General features: G+C 46.4%; 1 protein-coding gene across 1 annotated transcript; it reads left to right on the plus strand.

Annotated features, from left to right (window-relative positions):
- Positions 1–340: 340 nt before the first annotated feature.
- Positions 341–19930, plus strand: LOC130485962 (disintegrin and metalloproteinase domain-containing protein 20-like). Its single transcript, XM_056859104.1, has 5 exons — positions 341–404; positions 3273–3287; positions 12355–14306; positions 18236–18301; positions 19820–19930. Exons 1-5 carry the CDS (start codon positions 341–343, stop codon positions 19928–19930), a joined length of 2208 nt encoding a protein of 735 aa, XP_056715082.1.
- Positions 19931–22832: the final 2902 nt, after the last annotated feature.

The following is a 22832-nucleotide window of genomic DNA, read 5'->3' on the forward strand; positions in this document are numbered from 1 at the left end:
TAGAGCATCTGCTTGGCTTGCAGAAGGTCCCAGTTTCAATCCCCGGCATCTCCAGTTAAAGGAACCAGGCAAGTAAGTGATGGGAAAGACCTCAGCCTGAGACCCTGGAGAGCTGCTGCCGGTCTGAGTAGACCATACTGACTTTGATGGACCAGGGGTCTGATTCAGTATAAGGCAGCTTCATGTGTTCATGTGACACTTTCAGGAAAGTCATTCCACAGTGTGGGGGCCATTCGTGGGGAGACGGACAAGAGATCCTGGATTATAAATGCTTTGATACAGGCAGGAGCACTTGCGATATCTTACTAGAAAGCTGCACCATTGCTCTGGACCTTTGCACATGCTAGATACCGGGGACTACAGCTTCATGGACCAAATCACCAAAGAGATACATTGGGAGAAAGGTAAGTGGGGGGGATTTATTTGACAACATTCATGATCTATTCCTGTCCTGTACAGAAGGCCCTTCCCCAATCAAGTCACCACAATCCCTTTACAGCAGGGGTAGGGAACCTTTTTTCCGCCAAGGGCCATTTGGATATTTATAACATCATTTGCGGGCCATACAAAATTATCAACTTAAAAATTAGCTGACCAAGCCCCAAGCAGGCAGCTGCCCCAGATGACCCAGCCCCCCGGCATGGGCAGGCAGGCATCCAACTGGTGGCACACTTGCCCACCTGGTGACACAGGATGGTCTGTTGCACCAGCTGGGTGTAGCCATCCAGCCGCACACCGGAGTTGCTCCTGCTCTGCATGGTAGGGGCCGGATTCTACAGCCGGCTCCTGCTACCTCTGCCTGCAGGGATGAAATGAGGACACACTGGCTAAGAACTCCCCCCACCCCCACCCGCCACACATTCTGGCCCTGCCCCCTTTAACCCCTCCATTGTCACCACTTCTGCCCCCAGTCCTCTTGTAGTACAGAATACGTTTCTATATGGCCCGGGTGGGAAAGGGTTAACACAGCTTCTTGGGCGGTCCTAGCAGCTCCATAGCTAATGACTCTTCTGCAAGGGGGGAAAAGGTTCCTTTTCTCTGCAAAACAAACTCACATCCACTTTGAATAGAGGCTAATCCTGTCCGTGGGAGGAGGCAGATCACCAGTCTTACATCCTTCTGTGCTAGAGATCTGCCAGGACCCACAAAGGGCAAGACTAAATGATTGTGTGGGCCTTAAGCAGCCCCTAGGCCTGATGTTCCCCACCCCTGCTTTACAGGAATATACTGATGCGTGCTGTCCTTTGTTGACATTGGCTAACTGAGACTTAATTGGGCACTTTCACACATGCTGAATAATGCACGTTCAATCCACTTTCAATGCACTCTGAAGCTGGATTTTGCTGTGTGAACTGGCAAAATCCACATGCAAACTTTGGTCATTTATGCTTGGTAATTAGTAGCACATTCCAGGCTGAAGTGCCCCGCATATTTTTTTGAGTTTTTCACTCTGAAGCTTCATTTAGGAAGTGACTGTGAAGCCGGTGCATACCTGCTTTGCATTTCTTAAGAGCCCCTCTGCCCCCACCTTGAAGAATCCCCTCAAGGAAGCATGCAAAATTACAGTTGCGCATTAGCTATGCAATCTGCAATTGCTAATGGCTATGCAAACAAAGGAACAAAGGGGCAGGTGAGTTGGGGGGTGGAATTTCTCCTTTTGCATCAGGACAGTGAATAGGCAGTTTAAAAGTCACATTAAAAAAAAGAGCTTTGAGCGAGCATCAAAATTGACCCTGCATAAATGGCCAATCATTAAAGTGTACTGTAAGTGGATTGAAAGTACATTATTTGGCATGTGCCTGAAGTCCAATACCTGTATGACAGTCTTACTCCCTTTCCCCTGCCTCTGTCATCTCCATTCGGTCAGCGATGGTCTCAGTGATTCTGGGTAAAGATCTAGAATGGGCCTCTGGTATCGCTGCCCTCCATGGGGGCCAAGAGAAGGGTGTTCCTAAGCCAGTGCAGGGTTGTTGGGAGCCACCGTTACATCCCAGAGCCAGCTGGCCAAGCCCCATACATGGTGGCCATGAATGGTGTCAGCTGTGGGGAGCCTGCTCATCATCGGGTGGGCGTGGTTGTGACTGGTTCTGGGTCCCACCAAGCATGGGGCCCTGGGAAGCTGCCCTGGTTGCCCATTAGCAAAGACCGCCCCTGCATTTGGGGCCAGTGCTTAGGACAAACTACCAAAGCAACTGGTTAGGGTAGTACGGTGAGCGGGGTACTGATTTACTACCAGGTTGTTTGTTCTCAGTGGCACAGGATGCCCATGGCATGGTGCTGGTGGCCATTCAAGCCACCACAGGGGGCTGGATGACACCCAGACGCCGGCAGCATGGGCGCAGGAGGTGGTACATGAACTTTGCTTAGGTGAGAAAATACCTTGCATGAGCCCTGCCACCTTTGATTAACTCTGTTGGTGGTTCTCTTGCCCTCCTGAATTCCACTGTATAGCTTTGGAAACATTCTAATAATTTTTTTTTTTTTAGTATAATGAGCAGACTATGATAAATTATAGCTGGGGTGAAGCGTGCTTGTCTTTGGCATTCAGTTCTTGAAGTAGGGAAGCTTAAGCAGCTTGTGCTAAACAATTTATCAAGGAATATTGTCGAAGGCTTTCACGGTCAGAGTTTGTTCTTGTAGGTTATCTGGGCTGTGTGACTGTGGTCTTGGTATTTTCTTTCCTGACGTTTCGCCAGCAGCTGTGGCAGGCATCTTCAGAGGAGTAACACAGGAGTAACAGAGGAGTAAGGACAGTGTCTCTCAGTGTCAAGTGTGTAGGAAGAGTAATATATAGCCAGAAGGGGGTTGGGTTTGAGCTGAGTCATTGTCCTGCAAAGTATCAAAGGTAATGTGCTGTAAGTACCAAGATAATGGGCTAATTTAACAAGGAATTTCCCAAAGGCACAAAGTAGGGATGGTGTTATTCGAAGGATCAGGGCATTTTAAAAACACTCACATACATGCCATAGCCTCATGAATTTCCTCTCAGTCAAGGACTTTTTCATTCTGCTCATTACCTCAGCCTGAGGTAGGGTTGCCAACCTCCAGGTAGTACCAGAAAAAAGGAGGGCTCTGTGCTGTATAGTATTGAAGGACAACAAAACAGCACAAAAATTTCAATGCAAATTAAATATATATTAAGTGCAGAAAGTGCAAGGTGAATACATGAAAACCTAACAATACATAAAACAATTACAGACTAACAAGAAGAATCTACTAGCCAAGGTAAGTAACATTAAATAATATTAACCAATCTATGTTTCTTTTTGCAGATAGCAAGTTTCCAGGTAAGTACAAATATTTCCAAAATGAACTGTGAAGAATTCCACAGTAAGAACAGCCGGGAAGTGATGGACGTGTTGTCTAGATCAGTGTCCACATTTCGCCAAAGGCTTCATCAGCTGATCAATTTCTATGTACAATAAAAATTATTTTATTTACAATATAAATATTCTTTAAATTTATTATAATAATAAAACCTTTTCTATAATAATAAAATATCTTCACAAAAGTAATCAACCTTAGTAACCAATGGAGCATGCCACCCATAAAGGGAATAACTCACCTCAACAGAAATAATGCACATAAATCATAACCATATTAGGTACAGTTTTCCAGCTGCCTAGAAGGCTTAGCAATGGGCCAATGTCAAAACATGTAAATCAGTGTTAGTTGGTATGGATACTAAATTGCAAAAACCAGGTGAAAATAATAAAGACAATCCAGCTGGCAGGGAGAATTGTTTAAGGGATCAGGTAAAAATTCAATGCTTACAAGAAGCAAGAAAATTCAAGTTCCGTGTGTAATCCTGTAGGGGAAAGGGTCCGGAATAAAAATATGAACTTGGTCTCCATTTGTAACAACACCTTCTGTATATTCTGTTGGTCATAGGGTCTTCCCCGGTATTGCCATAGAACGCAATAGGACATATCGTTTTCAGAATGACCTTTCTCTAGAAAATGGAAAGTTAAAGGTGCTTCCAAGATTCGGGCGCATATTCTGGACCTATGTTCACAGATACGCATTCTGACAGTTCCTACGGTGCTTCCTATGTACATTAATTGGCATTTGCAAATTATACAATAAACAACCTGTTTGGATGCACAGTTTGAAAAATGGTGTAAAGTAAATTGGAAACCTGTGGTGGTCGAAGTTAATTCTTTAACAGGTAAACAAAGATTGCACACAGAACAGGACCCACATTGATGATGACCTACAGTTGGGGGGAGCCATGATGTTGGAGAAGGCAAATACTCAGAATTAATCATGAGGGAATCTGTATGAACAACCATATCTCTGATCCACAAACAGGGGGGAGATTGGCAACCCGGGATGCTCTCAAGAATATGCCAATGTTTTTTGATGATGTTATTAATTATGTGAGAGCGAGGAGAAAATTGTAGAGACCAAGTAATGTGGCTCACATCAGTAGTTCGAGAAGTAGGAGTCAGTAGAGTCGTTTTCTTGAATTAGCTCGTGCCTGTGCCGCGCTGAGGATGTGGGGGGGAAGCCTTTAGACAAAAGTGCATCTTCTAACTTCCTAACTGAATCTAAATAATCGCTATTATTGGTGGCATTGTATTTAAGATGCAGATAGTGATTGTATGGAAAATGTTTAGCAGATGTTGTGGATGATAGGATCTATAATTAAGTCCCGCCCATTTAGATGGTATTTTGCGATATGGTTTGACAGCAAGAGTGGACTCATTTGTAATATAGACTTGCAGATCTAGAAAAGGAAGAGAGCTATGGGGACCCAAAAAGGACAAATTTGGGTCGAGGGTATTGATCCATTCCTTAAATTCTAAAAAAGATTCTGTAGACCTGAACAGAAAAAAACAAATCATCCATAAAACATTTATAAACTATCATGTCATTATGAAAAGGATTATTATTAAATAAAAATTTCTTCTCAAAATTAATCATAAAAATGTTTGCTATTGAAGGGGCACATGCTGCCCCCATTGAAACACCATTCACCTGTAAGTAGAACTGATCCCTATATCGAAAATAATTATGTTCAAAAAGAATGTCAAGCAATTGAACCAGAAATTCAGTGGGTGGAGTGGGATCAATCCTGGAGTCCCATAAATTCAGAATTATAGTGCAAACTTCAGGTAGGGGTATATGAGTATATAGGGAAGTCACATCCAAACTGGCAAGAATGGAATCAGGAGGTATAGAAAGTCCTTCAAGTTTACAAATGAAGTCTCTAGAGTCTAACATGAAGGAGGGTGTAGATGAGGCAAAGGGCTTAAGATGGTATTCCAAATATTTGGCTATGGGTTCAAGTTGGGAAGCAGAACCTGAAATTATGGGGCGTCCTACTGGTGGCCGTGCAAGTTTATGGATTTTAGGCTCCAGTTTGCAACGCACACTATTTTTCCTGATGCCAGATGAAGACTTCTTCAGCAAATGACTGTACCTATATGTTAACATTGTTTGCCTTATCTGTTTTCCTGTGGCTCAGAATTTGGGCTCCTCTACTGGGAGTCATTTGGGGGCCTCATGCCCCTGCCTGGGACCGTGGGTTTGTTTTCCCCACCCTGCAATTGAAAAGGTTGGGGGTGGGGGGTGGGCAGCAGCAGTTTCCTCTTTGTGTCTCAGGCCCATTTGTCTTTACAGCTCCTCTGGAAAGACTCTGATGATTTTCCTGGGTAGCTCTTGATGGTTTTTCTGGTTCTGTGGCAGTCATGCCTGCTTTAGACTGCCCAAGCGGTGGTCTGGGTCTTGTGTTTTTGAGGGTCATTCACCCTGAGTTCTTTTGCTGCCAACATCCTCTGGTGATTTTCTGGGTCTTCCTTATTGACATGGGGGGGGGCCCTCAGTGAGGATGCATGGTCAGCTCAGCGTATCATTGAGTACTAAATGTATGGTTATTGTATGGCTATATATATCTACTTGATTGCATTATCAGACTTCAAGCTGTTTTAGAAATCATAACCAATCTAACTGCTATGCAAATGAGTGCTGCAATATATATCACAATAGGTTAGCATTTGAATTACTTATTGGCAGAAATTGGTGGTGTCTGTGGGAAAATTCAATTTCTCAAATTGTTGTGTACAGATTGATGTTTCAGGAGATGCATTTCAAAAGTTGTGTCATTTATAAGAAGGGTTACGCATGTTTCCATTCAAAGTTGGCAAAGTGGTTCTGGGTATTTGGGATGCTTTGTTTGACAAAGGATAAAGGGATGTTGTTGGTTATTTTATAAGAATGTACTATTGCTGGATTCTGCCATGTATTATACCATGTACTTTAAAGGTTTATATGCTCTTCCATGAATGTATCAGGTTTAATCACATTTCTGCTTCTTCAAACTGTCCCTCCTGAGTTTGTCCACCTCTTGGATTTTTAAATAAAGTCGTTTTAGGGGTCTCCCGGAATCACCAGGAATCTCCAGGAATCTCCTGGAATCTCCTGGAAATTGACAAGAATGTCAATTAACTTGAAAAGGGGGGTATGAAGTGCCCACAATAAAGGTATTTTACCTGTGGCACTACTAACTGACTGTGTATATGAACAGGTGCAGAAAATCCCTCTTTTAGACGTGACATCCGTGTCACGGGTCAACCCTCCCTTTTCCCTCTATCTCTCTGTTTCTCTCTCTATTCAAACAGTCCCCATAAAGCACTACACTCCACCATGTTGCAACTTCGAGAAACACAGCGTTTTCTCTGTACAGTTAGCTCAGTATCTAGGCAAAGCGAACATTCATGTTTCAGCTAAAAGAACTGGTTTAAGGCAGAAACGCTTGTTTACTTCAGTAGCCAAAAAGTGATGCTCATGGTCTGATTCTGAAAAGTATCTTTTATTGCCAGAAAAAGTATAAAGCTTGCTGCTTGAAGAACAAAAGTTTGATTTATTTTTGCAGTCTGACTGTTGTAGGGGATTAATTATGTGACTCTTGATGTGATTCTGTCTGTAGTCTGACTTTCGTGTTTGCTGTTTAAAGCTTAGTACTATTAAACAGTGAGCTGAAAACGGCAGCTGATCTCCAGCGTTATCCTTTGATCTGACCTTATCTAGGATAGCGTTTTTCCAGGCGCAACACAAGCCTCCTGAGAGCATCAGTGACTGGATGGCTCAATGGAGCCTCCATGCTCAGAGGCAGTGTACTTCTCAGGGCCAGTTACTGGGGGGCGGGCAACAGAAGTGGGTGGCTTGGGCTTCTGTGCCCTGCTTGTGGGCTTCTCTGGGGGGCATCTGGTGTGTCACTGTGGGAAATAGGAGGCCTTTGGACTGATCCCGCGGAGGCAGTTCTGTTCTCGTTCAGCTCTGGGTCTCCCACCTCCTCTCTCTGACCTCCTCGTTGCCAGGCAACTTCTCACCGAGGCTCTCCAGAAAGGTTCTCCCTTGTTGCTAGGCAACACTTCACAGAAGCGGTCTTGCTCTCCTAAAATGGCAGCCTTTTTAGGCCTGTAATATCTTCAGATCCGTGGTCCCGATTGCTGAGAGATCCCCTGCTAGAGAACTGACACCTCTGTTCAGAGAGGGAACAACAACCACCACAATGATGAAGTTGCTAAACTACAACATATCAATACCTTAGCAGTTAACACATTTGTTGTGGCCAAAACTTTGTGAGGCAGAACCCCAATTTTTTTTTTTTAGTCCTTGAAGTATCACTCACAAGTCTCTTGTTGTTTTTGGCTCCATAGGCTGGAACACCAGCAAAGAACTAAATGCCATTTTGGTGTCACATGAAGCTGCCTTCTACTGATTCAGGCCCCTTGCTCCATCAAAGTCAGTATTTACTCAGACCGGCAGCGGCTCTCCGGGGTCTCAGGCAGAGAAAGTCTTTGACATCACCTACTCGCCTAGTCCCTTTAACTGGAGATGCTGGGGATTGAACCTGGGACCTTCTGCATGCCAAGCAGATGCTCTACTACTGACCCACAGACCCTCCTCAAACATATGAAGCTGCCTTATACTGAATCAGACCCTGGGTCCATCAAAGTCAGTATTGTCTGCTCAGACCAGCAGTGGCTCTCCAGGGTCTCAGGCAGAGAAAGTCTTTGACATCACCTACTTGCCTAGTCCCTTTAACTGGAGATGGTGGGGATTGAACCTGGGCCCTTCTGCATGCCAAGTAGATGCTCTACCACTGAGCCACAGACCCTCCCAACAAGGAGTTATATGCGCTGTGACTCATACCCGCAAAATAATACACCCATTTACAGTAAACACGAACCCATCCCTCTGCTTTGCTGTGCACGCCACGCGTTCTGCCTGAACGTCAAGAAGCTGCCCCATCCAGCACCTGAAGGAGACAGCTCAGGTGTTCCACGGCAAAGCCTTTCGAGGCGGATGGAGGGCGGCACGCGGCCACGAGAGCAGGCTCGGTGTTGGGGTTCTCTAGGACCAGGTGCAGAGTGCACGAGGTCCCGACGCGGATAGTGCCAAAGCGAAGAAAGGGAGGCCGGGAGAAGTGGACTCCAACAACATCCATCAGTTGTAGCAGTAGTAGCACATGAGGGCACTCTGCATGAGGACATTCCTCCCTGTTCCATGGCACGATTAAACCAGGACAGGGATTACCTTGCATAAGGTTTTCAGATGTCAGAATATAACTGTGAGACATGTGAGGGACAAACCAGGGACATACAACCCATGCATAAGCAGCCGTGGTTAAAACAAACTCCTGTGGCACCGTAAGAGTTCCAGATTGATTGAAAGAAGTTTTTTGTGGTCTGCTGCCCATCAGATGCATGTGGGGAGAATAAAGGAGGATGTGGTGTTTTCATAAATAAAGTGTGTCCTCCATCTCATTCAGGTTCAGGCTGGTAGTGGGGTGGATGTTGCTGGAGTCCTGGTGAAATCCCTGAAGGGCTTCCTCCTATCCACTAATTTAAAAAATACCATCAGTGCTCCTCAAGTAGCAGAGATGTGTTTGGGACAGGAGCTGAGGAAGCCCACTCTTAAGTCAGCCATTAAGATGTTGCCATATTGTGGAGCAGTGCTGGATTCCCATCGCAACGCCACTAATCTGAGGGTGTTGCCAACTGTGAAGTAATTGATTAATTAGGATATTTAAACCATGCTTTCTTCCCTAATGGAGACCTGAAGCAGCTTACAACATCACACTGCCTCCTTTATTTTCTCTTAACAGCAACCCCCTCTTGAGTTAGGACAAGCTGAGAGAGTGTGACTGACCCAAGGTCACCCAATGAACTTCCATGACACAAGTGGGGATTCGAACCTGGGGATCCTCGTCCAACACTGTAACCATGACATCATGCAGAACATGGCAGCCCGATGGGATGTAGTATTGCCATAGATAATATGGGGGTGGGGCGGCTGTTGTGCATTGCTGTGAGGGAGGTGGATGTATAGAGCCTTCCTGGTAGTCTCTTGAGATATTGTCAGTAGGCTCCAAAAGTCAGTAGTGCTCCAAAGACAACTGGGATACTGGCGGGAAGGGCCTGAGGATGGAGTGCAGATAACACAGGTTTAAAAAGTTTGTTTCCAGTTCAGCCTCCAGTAGCATAATTTAATAAAGCTTGTAGCTAGGGTTGCCAGCTCCAGGTTGGGAAACTCCTAGAGGCTGGCATTCCCACTTGTGCTGGCAAATATTACCCTTACTGCCCCCAAAGCATGGCTTCCAACACTTTCTTGTCTGATTATCCAGCTATCAAAGCTGGATCCTTGTCGGTCTCCTCCTTTGTAAGGTTCCCTGTTTATTTATGGGATCAGGGCTGGTTCAAAGTATTTTGTTACCCCTAGCAAGCTCCAACCATTGCCTCCTGCTGCGGTATCCCTGTCCTAGTCCTCTGCAGGTCCAGGAGGCAATGGCTGTCACCTCTTTAGTGTGGCGCAAGCTGAGTTCCTTCCTCGTTTTGCTGCCCCAAGCAGTCCCTGGAGCTGCTTGCCCAGAGAACCGGCCCGGAGTGGAATCCCGGAGTTGAGTGGTCAACTGACCACCGTCCGTAGAGAGGACCTTTCAGCCAATCACTCCCTGCCTTTCCATTCCAAGGGCCACCAAGGCTGTGGAATGTTCACATTCAAAGAGGCCAGAGGAAACCGATGGCCTTTGGAACAGGCCCGGCTGCAGCAGCCGAAGAGATTGGGTGGGATGAACATCTGAGGGTGGGGATGGTATGCGCCCCCGCCCCTTCACTTTCGCCACCTATATCTCTCTGTATGTACCCCACATACAATTGTGGGTTGGGTTTTTGGTTTGGGAGGGGGGGGGAAGAAGGTAAGTTGTTCAGGGTACTTTGTCTTTTACAACAGCCTGGAGGGAGATGGAGGAGGCCTTCGGAAACATGAGTTAACGGAAAGGCCAGAAGAGTAAGGTTCCACACAGGGTTGCCAGCTCCAAGTTGGGAAATCCCTGGAGATTTTGGGGGCGGAGCCAGAGGAGGGAGGGTTTGGAGAGGGAAGGGACTTCAATGCCATAGAGTCCAATGGCCAAAGCGGCCATTTTCTCCAGGTGAACTGATCTCTATCGGCTGGAGATCAGTTGTAACAGCAGATCTCCAGCCACCACCTGGAGGTTGGCAACCCTGGTTCCACAGTATATCCCTGACTTAATTTTAAATGCCTGATGGTGAACGTGAAGCCAGAAAGAATGGCGAAGGATGCAGGCTAGGGTTGCCGGGTCCCTCTTCACCAATGGTGGGAGGTTTTTGAGGCGGAGCCTGAGGAGGGCAGGGTTTGGGGAGGGGTGGGACTTCAATGCCATAGGGTTCCTTTGCCAAAGCAGTGATTTTCTCCAAATGAACTCATCTCTATCAGCTGGAGATTAGTTGTAATAGCAGGAGATCTCCAGCTAGTACCTGGAGGTTGGCAACCCTAATGTTGGTGCATGCGGTTTGGGGGTCTATTTGTGTAGTGCCCTCAATGTGCAGGGTGTGTCACAGAGTACAAGGCGACTAGTCCCTTGTTCCAAGGAGCTGATAAGCTAAAACTGACAAGAGTGAGCCAACAAAGAGGAGGGAAAGGCAGGTGAGGGCAGAAGTGAAGGTGGGTGCGGATCTGGGAACCCCATGGATCAAAGTTATGATGGGATGAGGCAGGCAAGTCTATAGGAGAAGGTAAAAGGTAAAGCACAAGGTCAATACTGACCCGTGGGGTGACGTCAAATCCCGACGTTTACTAGGCAGACTATGTTTACGGGGTGGTTTGCCATTGCCTTCCCCAGTCTTCTACACTTTTCCCCTAGTAAGCTGGGTACTCATTTTACCGACCTTGGAAGGATGGAAGGCTGAGTCAACCTTGAGCCGTCTCCCTGAAACAGACTTCCGTCAGGATCGAACTCAGGCTGTGAGCAGAGCTTTTGACTGCAGTACTGCAGCTTACCACTTTGGCCACAGGACTCTTATAAGAGACGGGGCACCTGAATAAGCATACCTAAAATGGATTTGTCTACTCCCCTCTTAAAGCCTTCCAAATTGGCAGCCATCACCACATCTTGGGGCAGGGAGTTCCACAATTTAACTATGTGTTGTGTGAAAAAATACTTCCTTTAACCTGTTTTGAATTTCTCACCCTCCAGCTTCAGAAGATGACCACACTCTCTAGCATTATGAGATAGGGAGAAAAGCTTCTCCCTGTCCACTCTCTCCAAACCATGCATATTTTATAGATCTCTATCATGTCTCCCCTTAACCACTTTCTTTCCAAGCTAAACAGCCCTAAGTGTTTTAACTGCTCCTCATAGGGATGTTGCTCTAGTCTCCTGATCAATTTGGTTGCTCTTTTCTGCAGCATCTCAAGCTCTGCAGTATCCTTTTTTAAGGTGTGGTGACCAGAATAAGCAATGGCTTCTAGCCATTGGTAAAGGTGCCCTCTCTAGCTGGATCAGTCAGGTTACTGGCGATTGTGGGAAAGTGGTTTCATATGGGGAGGGGGCACTGGGATTGATAGCAAAGAAAGAAAGAGAAAAGATCTGCTGCTAAAGGTGGTCCAGGCGGGCACACGCGTTTGAAGGAGATCTGGTGTTCTTCAGCTGGCTGCCTGTGTGCTCATGATGAATTTCATAACGTCCTCTGAGATTAAATTAATGCCTCTCCTCTGTGTTTAGCATCCCATTTGTGGGGAGGGGCTGTGGTACAATGGTAAAGTACATGCTTTGTATGCCGAAGATCCCCGGTTCAACCCCAGTTAAACAAATCAGGACCCTGGAGAGCCACTGCCGGTCAGAGTAGGCCGCACTGACATTGATAGACCAAAGGTCTGACCCAGTAAAGGCAGCTTAATGTGTTCATCAATCTCTGTTTTCTATTCCAGGTTGCTCAAAACCAGTGGCCATCATTTGGAACAAGCTGGATCTAGCACTGAGTTAAATTATGGGCAGTTGTGGCAAAGATTTCAGGAACCAGCTTTGTTTCCTATTATGTGCTGTAGTGGTGGGATGCCTCTTTCCCACCATACACTCTGACTCACTGGCTCCATATATTTCCTATGAAGTAATTATTCCCAGGTGGCTAGAACCAGGGACAGGAAAGGCCAAGAAGGAGGAACTTTCTTACATCATCAAGGTAGAAGGAAAGGAACACATAATTCGACTGAAACGAAAGAACAACTTTCTGGTTGCAAACCTGCCCGTCTTCACATATGATTCTGAGGGTAGAAAAGTGAAAAGTCATCCCTACATTCCTGCTGAATGCTACTATGGAGGGTACGTAGAAGGCATGGCTGAATCGCTTGTAGCTCTCAGCACCTGCTTTGGCCTTAGGGGATTCCTAAAAATCAGAGACCTAAATTACGGCATTGAGCCTTTAGAAGGTTCCCGGACATTTCAGCACCTTCTCTACCTGACCAATAAAACTGGCTTCAATTCCAGGGGATGTGGCCTGAGAACGGAAGATCTCAAACACCAGGCAGAAGAAGCGAGGAGAGGGGAACTTAATTTCAGGTACATGAGTCAGCCATTGTATGTTGAGCTGTATATTGTGGTGGATAACCTGATGTTTCGCTATGAAGGTAGCAATGAAACCAGAGTGATACATGTAGTTTTGGACACAATTAATATGGTGTACGCACATTATCGTCCTCTGAATATCGATGTCATTCTGGTGGGTCTGACTATCTGGAAAGAACGCAACCTCATTGACGTTTCCAGCAATGGCGCTGCTCTCCTTGAAAATTTCAAAAAATGGAGAACAGCCCATGTCGAGGAGGTAAAACGAGACACGACTCACTTGTTTTTTCATCAAAAATTTGATAGAGACCTTTTAGAGGCACAAGAAGGAGGAATCTGCAAGACAGCTTTTTCTGTAGGAATAGACCTCTACGTAAACAGGGATCTGGTTGCGTTCTCTATGATCGTCTCTCATATGTTGGGTCATAACATTGGCATAGACCACGATGGCCCCAACTGTTTTTGTGACGAACAAACAAGCTGCATCATGCATTATGTTGGGGCAAAGTTTGCCATGTTCAGCAACTGCAGCGTAGCATATTTGTTGGAACTACGAATGAGCAAAAGGCTGCACTGCCTGTTCAACTCCCCACCCTCTGTTTTCAAGTTCAAGGTCTGTGGCAATAAACGGGTGGATCCGGGAGAACAGTGTGACTGTGGCACAGAACACCAATGCCAACAGGACCCTTGTTGCCACCCCAACTGCACCTTCAAGGCACAGGCCGTCTGTGCCCATACAGAGTGCTGCCAAAACTGTCAGTTTGCCCCCATGACAGCACTCTGTCGTGCCGGCGATAACCTGTGTGACCTTCCTGAATATTGTTCCGGGAAGTCTATGTGGTGCCCAGAGGACATGTACAAACAGGACGGGACACCGTGCAAGAGGAACGCCTACTGTTATGCAAAGAAATGTACAACTCACCAACTTCAGTGTGGTATTATCTTTGGCAGAGATGCCAAAGCCGCTCCTCTGAGCTGTTTCAAAAGCCTGAATATGGTTGGGGATCAGGTAGGCAACTGTGGTGGAGATGGAAAAGAAAAAGAATTTGTGAAATGCAAGGAAGAAGACATTATGTGCGGGAGACTGCATTGCTCCAACGTCGGAAAGAGACCCAATCCATGGAAGTACGCTCAGTCGTTGGTCAATGGTGTGACTTGCTGGAGCATCAAGTACCAAAGTGGAAGGGGTACTGCAGACACAGGGGCAGTGCCAGATGGCACAGCATGCAGCAAAGGCAAGATATGCGTGAACCGGACATGCGTCCCCATCTCCATTTTTAAATCAAAGTGTGACTCAGCTCATAAGTGTCACAGCAAAGGAGTCTGCAATAATCACAACAACTGCCATTGCGATGTTGGCTGGGCCCCTCCTGATTGCAGGAGATTTGGTGCAGGGGGGAGCACAGAAAGTGGCTCTCCTATGCATGAATGGACCGTGCAGTTGTTAAGTGTTGCTTTTAGAGTTGTGATTCCTGTACTGCTGGTGGGGGTGGTGGCTTTTTTTTTTTGGTCCAAACCGAGCTCATTGTTTAGGCAATAAAGACCGAGAATCTCGCGTTGGTGCTGAGCAAAGACTTTGCCGAGAGAAAGGCTGGCATGTGCAAAAATGGGGGGGGGGGTAGGTTGTGAGGGGTTCAAGCAGCCACTTTTGCTTTCTCACTTTGTTCAAACTGTGTATTCACACTTTCACTGTAGATGTAAAATATGTAATATAGTTGTTCAATGAATGTAATATGTCATATATTTGTTCAGACTTGTCCCACAGGCAGAAAACAGCAATTAAAAAAATACGCTCAGAGGTGTCAGCCTTTGCCAACCACAATCCATGCTGTTAACCATGCTGGAAAGTTCTTTTGTACAAGACTAATTGATTAATTAATTAATTAATTGTGCCCTGTAGGATTTATCGTGCAACCACGCTAAGAACGCAAGCAACCATTGACTTCTAAACATATCTGCAAGACTATAACTGGTGCCATCTCTCATCCGGAAACCGTTGGTCAGGCTAGAAGGACCAAGGCTGTTTGCTCCTGAGTAGGGTTGCCATCCTCCAGGTTCTAGCTGGGGATCTCCTGCTATTACAACTGATCTCCAGCCAACAGAGATCAGTTCACCTGGAGAAAACGGCCGCTTTGGCAGTTGGACTCTATGGCATTGAAGTCCCTCCCCTTCCCAAACCTTGCCCTCCTCAGGCTCCACCCCAAAAACCTCCCGCTGGTGGCAAAGAAGGTCCTGCCAACCCTACTCGAGACCCATTTAAGCCACCATTAATTTCAACAATGACATAATCATGGCTAATCTTCATTGGACTGGGACAATATGGTATTGTTACATCAGGAAGTAGGCTGCGGTTCCGATCCAGTCCACAGAGGGTCACCATTTGGTTCCCCTCTATGTATTTCCATCTACAGGTGGGGCCTGGAGTTCTCCTAGACTTACAACTGAAGTAGTCTAACGAATGCGACTCTTTCCTCTTAGTCCTTATCTTTTAATCGGCCTCTTTTGACAGGTGAGGGGGTGTGTGTGTCGCGCACAGCTTGTCTGGACTTCAGGAGTTTACCTGGTAGCAACTTCACACCACGCAGTTCTGCTATGTACAGTTTATTTACAATATCTACACAGAGTCCTTTGGCTGTTAACATTCACAGCTCTGAGCAACAGCATGCTCCGCCAGCATATATATTTCAGGCAAAAGGTAACTTACATTCACTATACAGACTTATATACACATTCATGACCAATCACAGTTCACCTGAGATGAGTCATTCTGGAAATCCCCATTCCTGGCTGTACAAACTGGATCAGACCAGCCTCATCACATGACCTAGCTGTCACTCTGATCATTATGATCTGTTTAGCAAACTGCAGACTAGCCATAACTTTGACATATGTTGACAGGGTGCCCTAGGCACCCTAAGAAGCATGTGTTTATGATTGACAGCCTAGCAGCCCACGTGTTCTCTGGTTTACAGCTCTTTATGCCTGCAGTTCATTGTTGGCCACCGGAGCTTGGTGCTTAAAGAAGCTGTCTGTTTTAAGAGAGTGTGTGGTCTAAGGAGGCATTTTTAATTTTTTTCCCAAAAAACCAGGGGCTGTGGGGCTATTCATTTATAGGAGGGTTTGGAGAGTCTGCTTCATGCAAACATTGTGTGTGTATGCTTGGTGACACGTTTTTCCAGCTTTCCAACTCTTCTGTTTCTATTCCCCCTCCCTCCCCCTTTGAGAAAAACAGCTTTTGCACAAAGTCTGCTTCAGACAAAAAACACCGCAGACCCCAAAAACTAAAGTTTTGTAAAGAGATCAGGGCAGGCAGCAGAGTGAGATGTACAGCATGCAGACTCCCCCTCCCTTTCCCCCTCCCTTCACACACAAGGCTAGCTAGAGAGGGGGGCGGGTTTCTGTCTGCAGGTTTAGCTGTGCAGCATGATTGCAGGAGGAAGGGCTGGGGAGACAGACTTGGTTGCCATCTCCAGCCAGGTTTTTAGCAAAACTGAGTGACCTACCCTTCAGGAATCAGTCCAATTCCCTTTTAAAGTTGTCTGTGCCTGTGGCAATCACTACATCCTCTGACAGTGAATTCCATACCTTAATCAGTCATTGACTAAAGAGGTTTTTCCTTTTGTCCATCTTGAATCTACTGCCCATCAACTTCATCGGATGCCCTTGAGTGTTCCAGACCTTTGGGAGAGGCAGAAAAAGTTTTCTGTCACGACTGCTGCGTGCCCGGTGACGGTTTCATTCACCTTTCTCCCATCTGTAATCTGCCCAGATGCACTATGTTAATCTGCTTTCCCAGAAATCACTGCTGTTAGCTTCAGTCATTTTTATCATACTTTGAAATCTGCTTGCTGCTTGGCTGAACAGTTCTTATTAGATTTATCATCTGCCCTGAGTTCCAGTGAGAAAGGCAGAATGCAAAGGTAAAGTGTGACGTCGAGTCGCAACCGACTGATGGCGACCCTCCTCCTTTCCTCCGCGATCTTGTGAGGTTTTTGGGGGGGCTGTCACATGACAGGTCCTCGGGAGGGGCTGTGACTCAGTGATAGAGCATCTGCTTGGCATGCAGGGTTCAATCCCCAGCATCTCCAGTTAAAGGGACTAGGCAAGTAGGTGACGTGAAAGACCTCTCATTACCTGAGACCCTGGAGAGCCGCTGCTGGTCTGAGTAGACAATACTGACTTTGATGGACCGAGGGTCTGATTCAAAAAAAGGCAGCTTCATGTGTTCATGTGAAGACTTTCTGGTATGGGGCTGTGGCTCAGTGGTAGAGCCTCTGCTTGGCATGCAGAAGGTTCCAGGTTCAATCCCTGCAATCTCCAGTTAAAGGGACTAGGCAAGTAGGTGATGTGATGTGTCAAACAAACAGGACACAGGGTCTTATTCCAAGACACTGAAAGACTGGACAATTCTACCAACTATTTTGTCAGATTACACAGAGAAGCCATTGAAATTCATAAACATCAGCACAACTTTAACAGAAGAGAAGAGAGTTTAAGAATGAATAAGGCTTGGCTTCCTGTCCTGAAGACCTCCAGACTAACAAAGACTACAGTCCACAATAGCCATGCAGATTAGCTTTGGATTTCACACATTAACAGATCCCTTCAGGATACAATGGTTCCATATTAACATACCACACCCTCATTAGCGCATTATCTTGATACTTACCGGACAATGATTAGCACATTACCTTTGTTACTTTTTGCAGGACAATGATTCAGCTCAAACCCAACCCCTTTCTGACTATATATTACTCTTCCTACACACTTGACACTGAGAGACGCTGTCCTTCAGTGTTACTCCTCTGGAGATGCCTGCCACAGCTGCTGGCGAAACGTCAGGAAAGAAAATACCAAGACCATGGTCACACAGCCCGGATAACCTACAAGAACCAATCGAATCTAGCTGTTTGACTGCAGACCAACACGGCTACTCCCCTGAAACTAATTCCAAAGCTGTCAATCGTGACGGGGCAATCGCATGTGTTTAACAAGATAGTTAACAAGACCATTCATCAGTTTATTTAAAGCATTTCTATATCGCCTCTAGGGATGTAGGCAAGGACCAAGGATAGCTTTAAAAAAATACCAACACATACCACTTTAAGAGCAAATTAAAAAGGCCACCACTGCCAGGAACTACACAACAAATCTCACTAAGCACCCTCTAAATCAGTTCTGCCTTACATGTTTTCCTTAAAGATTAAAAAGGGGGTGGCCTCCTGACACATTCAGGAAAGTCATTCCGCAGTGTGGGGGCCTCCGGAGAAGCTTTTGTGGTCGTCTGCCCATCAGATGCATGTGGGGAGAATAAAGGAGGATGTGGTGTTTTCATAAATAAAGTGTGTCCTCCGTCTCATTCAGGATCAGGCTGGTAGTGGGGTGGATGTTGCTGGAGTCCTGGTGAAATCCCTGAAGGGCTTCCTCCTGGTATTTAAAAAATACCATCAGTGCTCCTCAAGTAGCAGAGATGTGTTTGGGACAGGAGCTGAGGAAGCCCACTCTTAAGTCAGCCATTAAGATGTTGCCATATTGTGGAGCAGTGCTGGATTCCCATCGCAACGCCACTAATTTGAGGGTGTTGCCAACTGTGAAGTAATTGATTAATTAGGATATTTAAACCATGCTTTCTTCCCTAATGGAGACCTGAAGCAGCTTACAACATCACACTGCCTCCTTTATTTTCTCTTAACAGCAACCCCCTCTTGAGTTAGGACAGGCTGAGAGAGTGTGACTGGCCCAAGGTCACCCGATGAACTTCCATGACACAAGTGGGGATTCGAACCTGGGGATCCTCGTCCAACACTGTAACCATGACATCATGCAGAACATGGCAGCCCGATGGGATGTAGTATTGCCATAGATAATATGGGGGTGGGGCGACTGTTGTACATTGCTGTGAGGGAGGTGGATGTATAGAGCCTTCCTGGTAGTCTCTTGAGATATTGTCAGTAGGCTCCAAAAGTCAGTAGTGCTCCAAAGACAACTGGGATACTGGCGGGAACTGGGAAGGGCCTGAGGATGGAGTCCATGTAACACAGCTTTAAAAAGTTTGTTTCCAGTTCAGCCTCCAGTAGCATCATTTAATAAAGTTTGTAGCTAGGGTTGCCAGCTCCAGGTTGGGAAACTCCTAGAGGCTGGCATTCCCACTTGTGCTGGCAAATATTACCCCTCCTGCCCCCAAAGCATGGCTTCCAACACTTTCTTGTCTGATTATCCAGCTATCAAAGCTGGATCCTGACGCGCGCAGCTTAGCTGGAATGCAGGAGTATACCTGGCAGCAACTTCAGACAACACCAGTCCAGCTATATACAATTTATTTACAATAGTTACACAGTCCACTTTGCAGTTCTGAGTATCAAACTGCTTCGCCATACATCAGCATTTCTCCTAGAACACTTCTGTATGCTGTACATGAACATATAAACATTTACAGATACATTGTCAACCAATCACATTCATTAGCTGAGTCATTCTGAGTCATACTGGAAATCCCCTTTTCTGGCCGTTCAAGCCAGTTCAGGCTAGCTCAGTCACATGACCCTAGCTGTCAACTTGATCAGTTTGATCTAATGTCCAAACTTCTGACTAGTAGAACATATTTACATGTCGTCAGATCCTTGTCGGTCTCCTCCTTTGTAAGGTTCCCTGTTTATTTATGGGATCAGGGCTGGTTCAAAGTATTTTGTTACCCCTAGCAAGCTCCAACCATTGCCTCCTGCTGCGGTATCCCTGTCCTAGTCCTCTGCAGGTCCAGGAGGCAATGGCTGTCACCTCTTTAGTGTGGCGCAAGCTGAGTTCCTTCCTCGTTTTGCTGCCCCAAGCAGTCCCTGGAGCTGCTTGCCCAGAGAACCGGCCCGGAGTGGAATCCCGGAGTTGAGTGGTCAACTGACCACCGTCCGTAGAGAGGACCTTTCAGCCAATCACTCCCTGCCTTTCCATTCCAAGGGCCACCAAGGCTGTGGAATGTTCACATTCAAAGAGGCCAGAGAAAACCGATGGCCTTTGGAACAGGCCCGGCTGCAGCAGCCGAAGAGATTGGGTGGGATGAACATCTGAGGGTGGGGATGGTATGCGCCCCCACCCCTTCACTTTCGCCACCTATATCTCTCTGTATGTACCCCACATACAATTGTGGGTTGGGTTTTTGGTTTGGGAGGGGGGGGAAGAAGGTAAGTTGTTCAGGGTACTTTGTCTTTTACAACAGCCTGGAGGGAGATGGAGGAGGCCTTCAGAAACATGAGTTAACGGAAAGGCCAGAAGAGTAAGGTTCCACACAGGGTTGCCAGCTCCAAGTTGGGAAATCCCTGGAGATTTTGGGGGCGGAGCCAGAGGAGGGAGGGTTTGGAGAGGGAAGGGACTTCAATGCCATAGAGTCCAATGGCCAAAGCGGCCATTTTCTCCAGGTGAACTGATCTCTATCGGCTGGAGATCAGTTGTAACAGCAGATCTCCAGCCACCACCTGGAGGTTGGCAACCCTGGTTCCACAGTATATCCCTGATTTAATTTTAAATGCCTGATGGTGAACGTGAAGCCAGAAAGAGTGGCGAAGGATGCAGGCTAGGGTTGCCAGGTCCCTCTTCGCCAATGGTGGGAGGTTTTTGGGGCAGAGCCTGAGGAGGGCAGGGCTTGGGGAGGGGTGGGACTTCAATGCCATAGGGTTCCATTGCCAAAGCAGTGATTTTCTCCAAATGAACTCATCTCTATCAGCTGGAGATTAGTTGTAATAGCAGGAGATCTCCAGCTAGTACCTGGAGGTTGGCAACCCTAATGTTGGTGCATGGGGTTTGGGGTCTATTTGTGTAGTGCCCTCAATGTGCAGGGTGTGTCACAGAGTACAAGGCGACTAGTCCCTTGTTCCAAGGAGCTGATAAACTAAAACTGACAAGAGTGAACCAACAAAGGGGAGGGAAAGGCAGGTGAGGGCAGAAGCGAAGGTGGGTGCGGATCTGGGAACCCCATGGATCAAAGTTGTGATGGGATGAGGCAGGCAAGTCTATAGGAGAAGGTAAAAGGTAAAGCACAAGGTCAATACTGACCCGTGGGGTGAAGTCAAATCCCGACGTTTACTAGGCAGACTATGTTTATGGGGTGGTTTGCCATTGCTTTCCCCAGTCTTCTACACTTTTCCCCTAGCAAGCTGGGTACTCATTTTACCAACCTCGAAAGGATGGAAGGCTGAGTCAACCTTGAGCCGTCTCCCTGAAACCGACTTCCGTCGGGATCGAACTCAGGCTGTGAGCAGAGCTTTTGACTGCAGTACTGCAGCTTACCACTTTGGCCACAGGACTCTTATAAGAGACGGGGCACCTGAATAAGCATACCTAAAATGGATTTGATAGTGACTGATCAATTTAGAGGAGATGGCATTCTTGACACAGATCTGACACTAGTGGCCAGGAAGATAGGCTAAGGGTCTTTCCTTGATTGAAGGTTGTATCACCTGGGAATTGTGTTTATGGAGGGGGAAAGAAGCCTTTTGTTTTATTATCCTCCAAATGTGAGTCATTATTTATGTTTTGGAACCTCTGGAGGTTCAAAAGAGCCTTACAAATATTTTCCTATTCAAGAAATCAGGCTGCATCCTGCCAGGAAGGCCTTCAGCCGTTAGTTCTCTGATCATAAGAACATAAGAAAGGCCCTGCTGGATTAGACCAAGACCCATCAAGTCCAGTACTCGGTTCACACAGTGGCCAACCAGGTGCCTCTAGGAAGCCCCCGAACAAGACGACTGCAGCAGCACCATCCTGCCTGTGTTCCAAAGCACCTAATATAATAGGCATGCTCCTCTGATACTAGAGAGAATAGGTATGCAGCATGACCAGCATCCATTGTAACTAATAGCCACGAATACCCCTTTCCTCCATGAATATGTCCACTCCCCTCTTAACTAAGCCACTTTTACTGGAAGCCATGAATACCACTCTCCTCTATGAATATGTCCACTCCCCTCTTAAAGCCTTCCAAGTTGGCAGCCATCACCACATCCTGGGGCAGGGAGTTCCACAATTTAACTATGCGTTGTGTGAAGAAATACTTCCTTTTATCTGTTTTGAATCTCTCACCCTCCAGCTTTAGCAGATGACCCCGTGCTCTAGTATTATGGGAGAGGGAGAAAAACTTCTCTCTGTCCACTCTCTCCAAACCATGCATAATTTTATAGACCTCTATCATGTCTCCCTTTAGCTGCCTTCTTTCCAAGCTAAACACCCTTAGAGTCTTAACCGCTCCCCATAGGACAGTTGCTCTAGTCCCCTAATCATTTTGGTTGCTCTTTTCTGCGCCTTCTCAAGCTCTGTAATATCTTTTTTTAGGTGTGGTGACCAGAACTGTACACAGTATTCTAGATGTGGTCTCACCATAGATTTGTACAAGGGCAGTATGATATCAGCAGTTGTATTCTCTATTCCTTGTCTAATTATGGCCAGCTTGGAATTTGCCTTTTTTACAGCAGCCGCACACTGGGTTGACATCTTCATTGAGCTATCCACTACCACCCCAAGATCCCTTTCTTGGTCTGTCGCTGCCAGCACAGATCCCATCAGTGTATATGTGAAGTTGGGATTTTTTGCCCCAACATGCATCACTTTACACTTACTCACATGGAATCTCATTTGCCACTTTAATGCCCATTCTTCCAGTATGTAGAGATCCTTCTGGAGCTCTTCACAGTCCAATTTTGTTTTAACCACCCTAAATAATTTGGTGTCATCTGCAAACTTGGCTACTTTACTGTTTAACCCCAACTCCAGGTCACTGATGAACAGGTTGAAAAGCACCAATCCAGATCCCTGAGGCACCCCACTGCTCACATCCCGCCATTGTGAGAACTGACCATTGATTCCTACTCACTGCTTCCTATTTTTCAGCCAGCTCTCAATCCATAAGAGGACTTGTCCTGTTATCCCATGATTATGAAGTTTCCTGGGGGACTTTGTCAGGCTTCATAGAATAATAGAG

This window comes from Euleptes europaea, chromosome 13, assembly GCF_029931775.1.
Source record: "Euleptes europaea isolate rEulEur1 chromosome 13, rEulEur1.hap1, whole genome shotgun sequence".
Lineage (NCBI taxonomy): Eukaryota > Metazoa > Chordata > Lepidosauria > Squamata > Sphaerodactylidae > Euleptes > Euleptes europaea.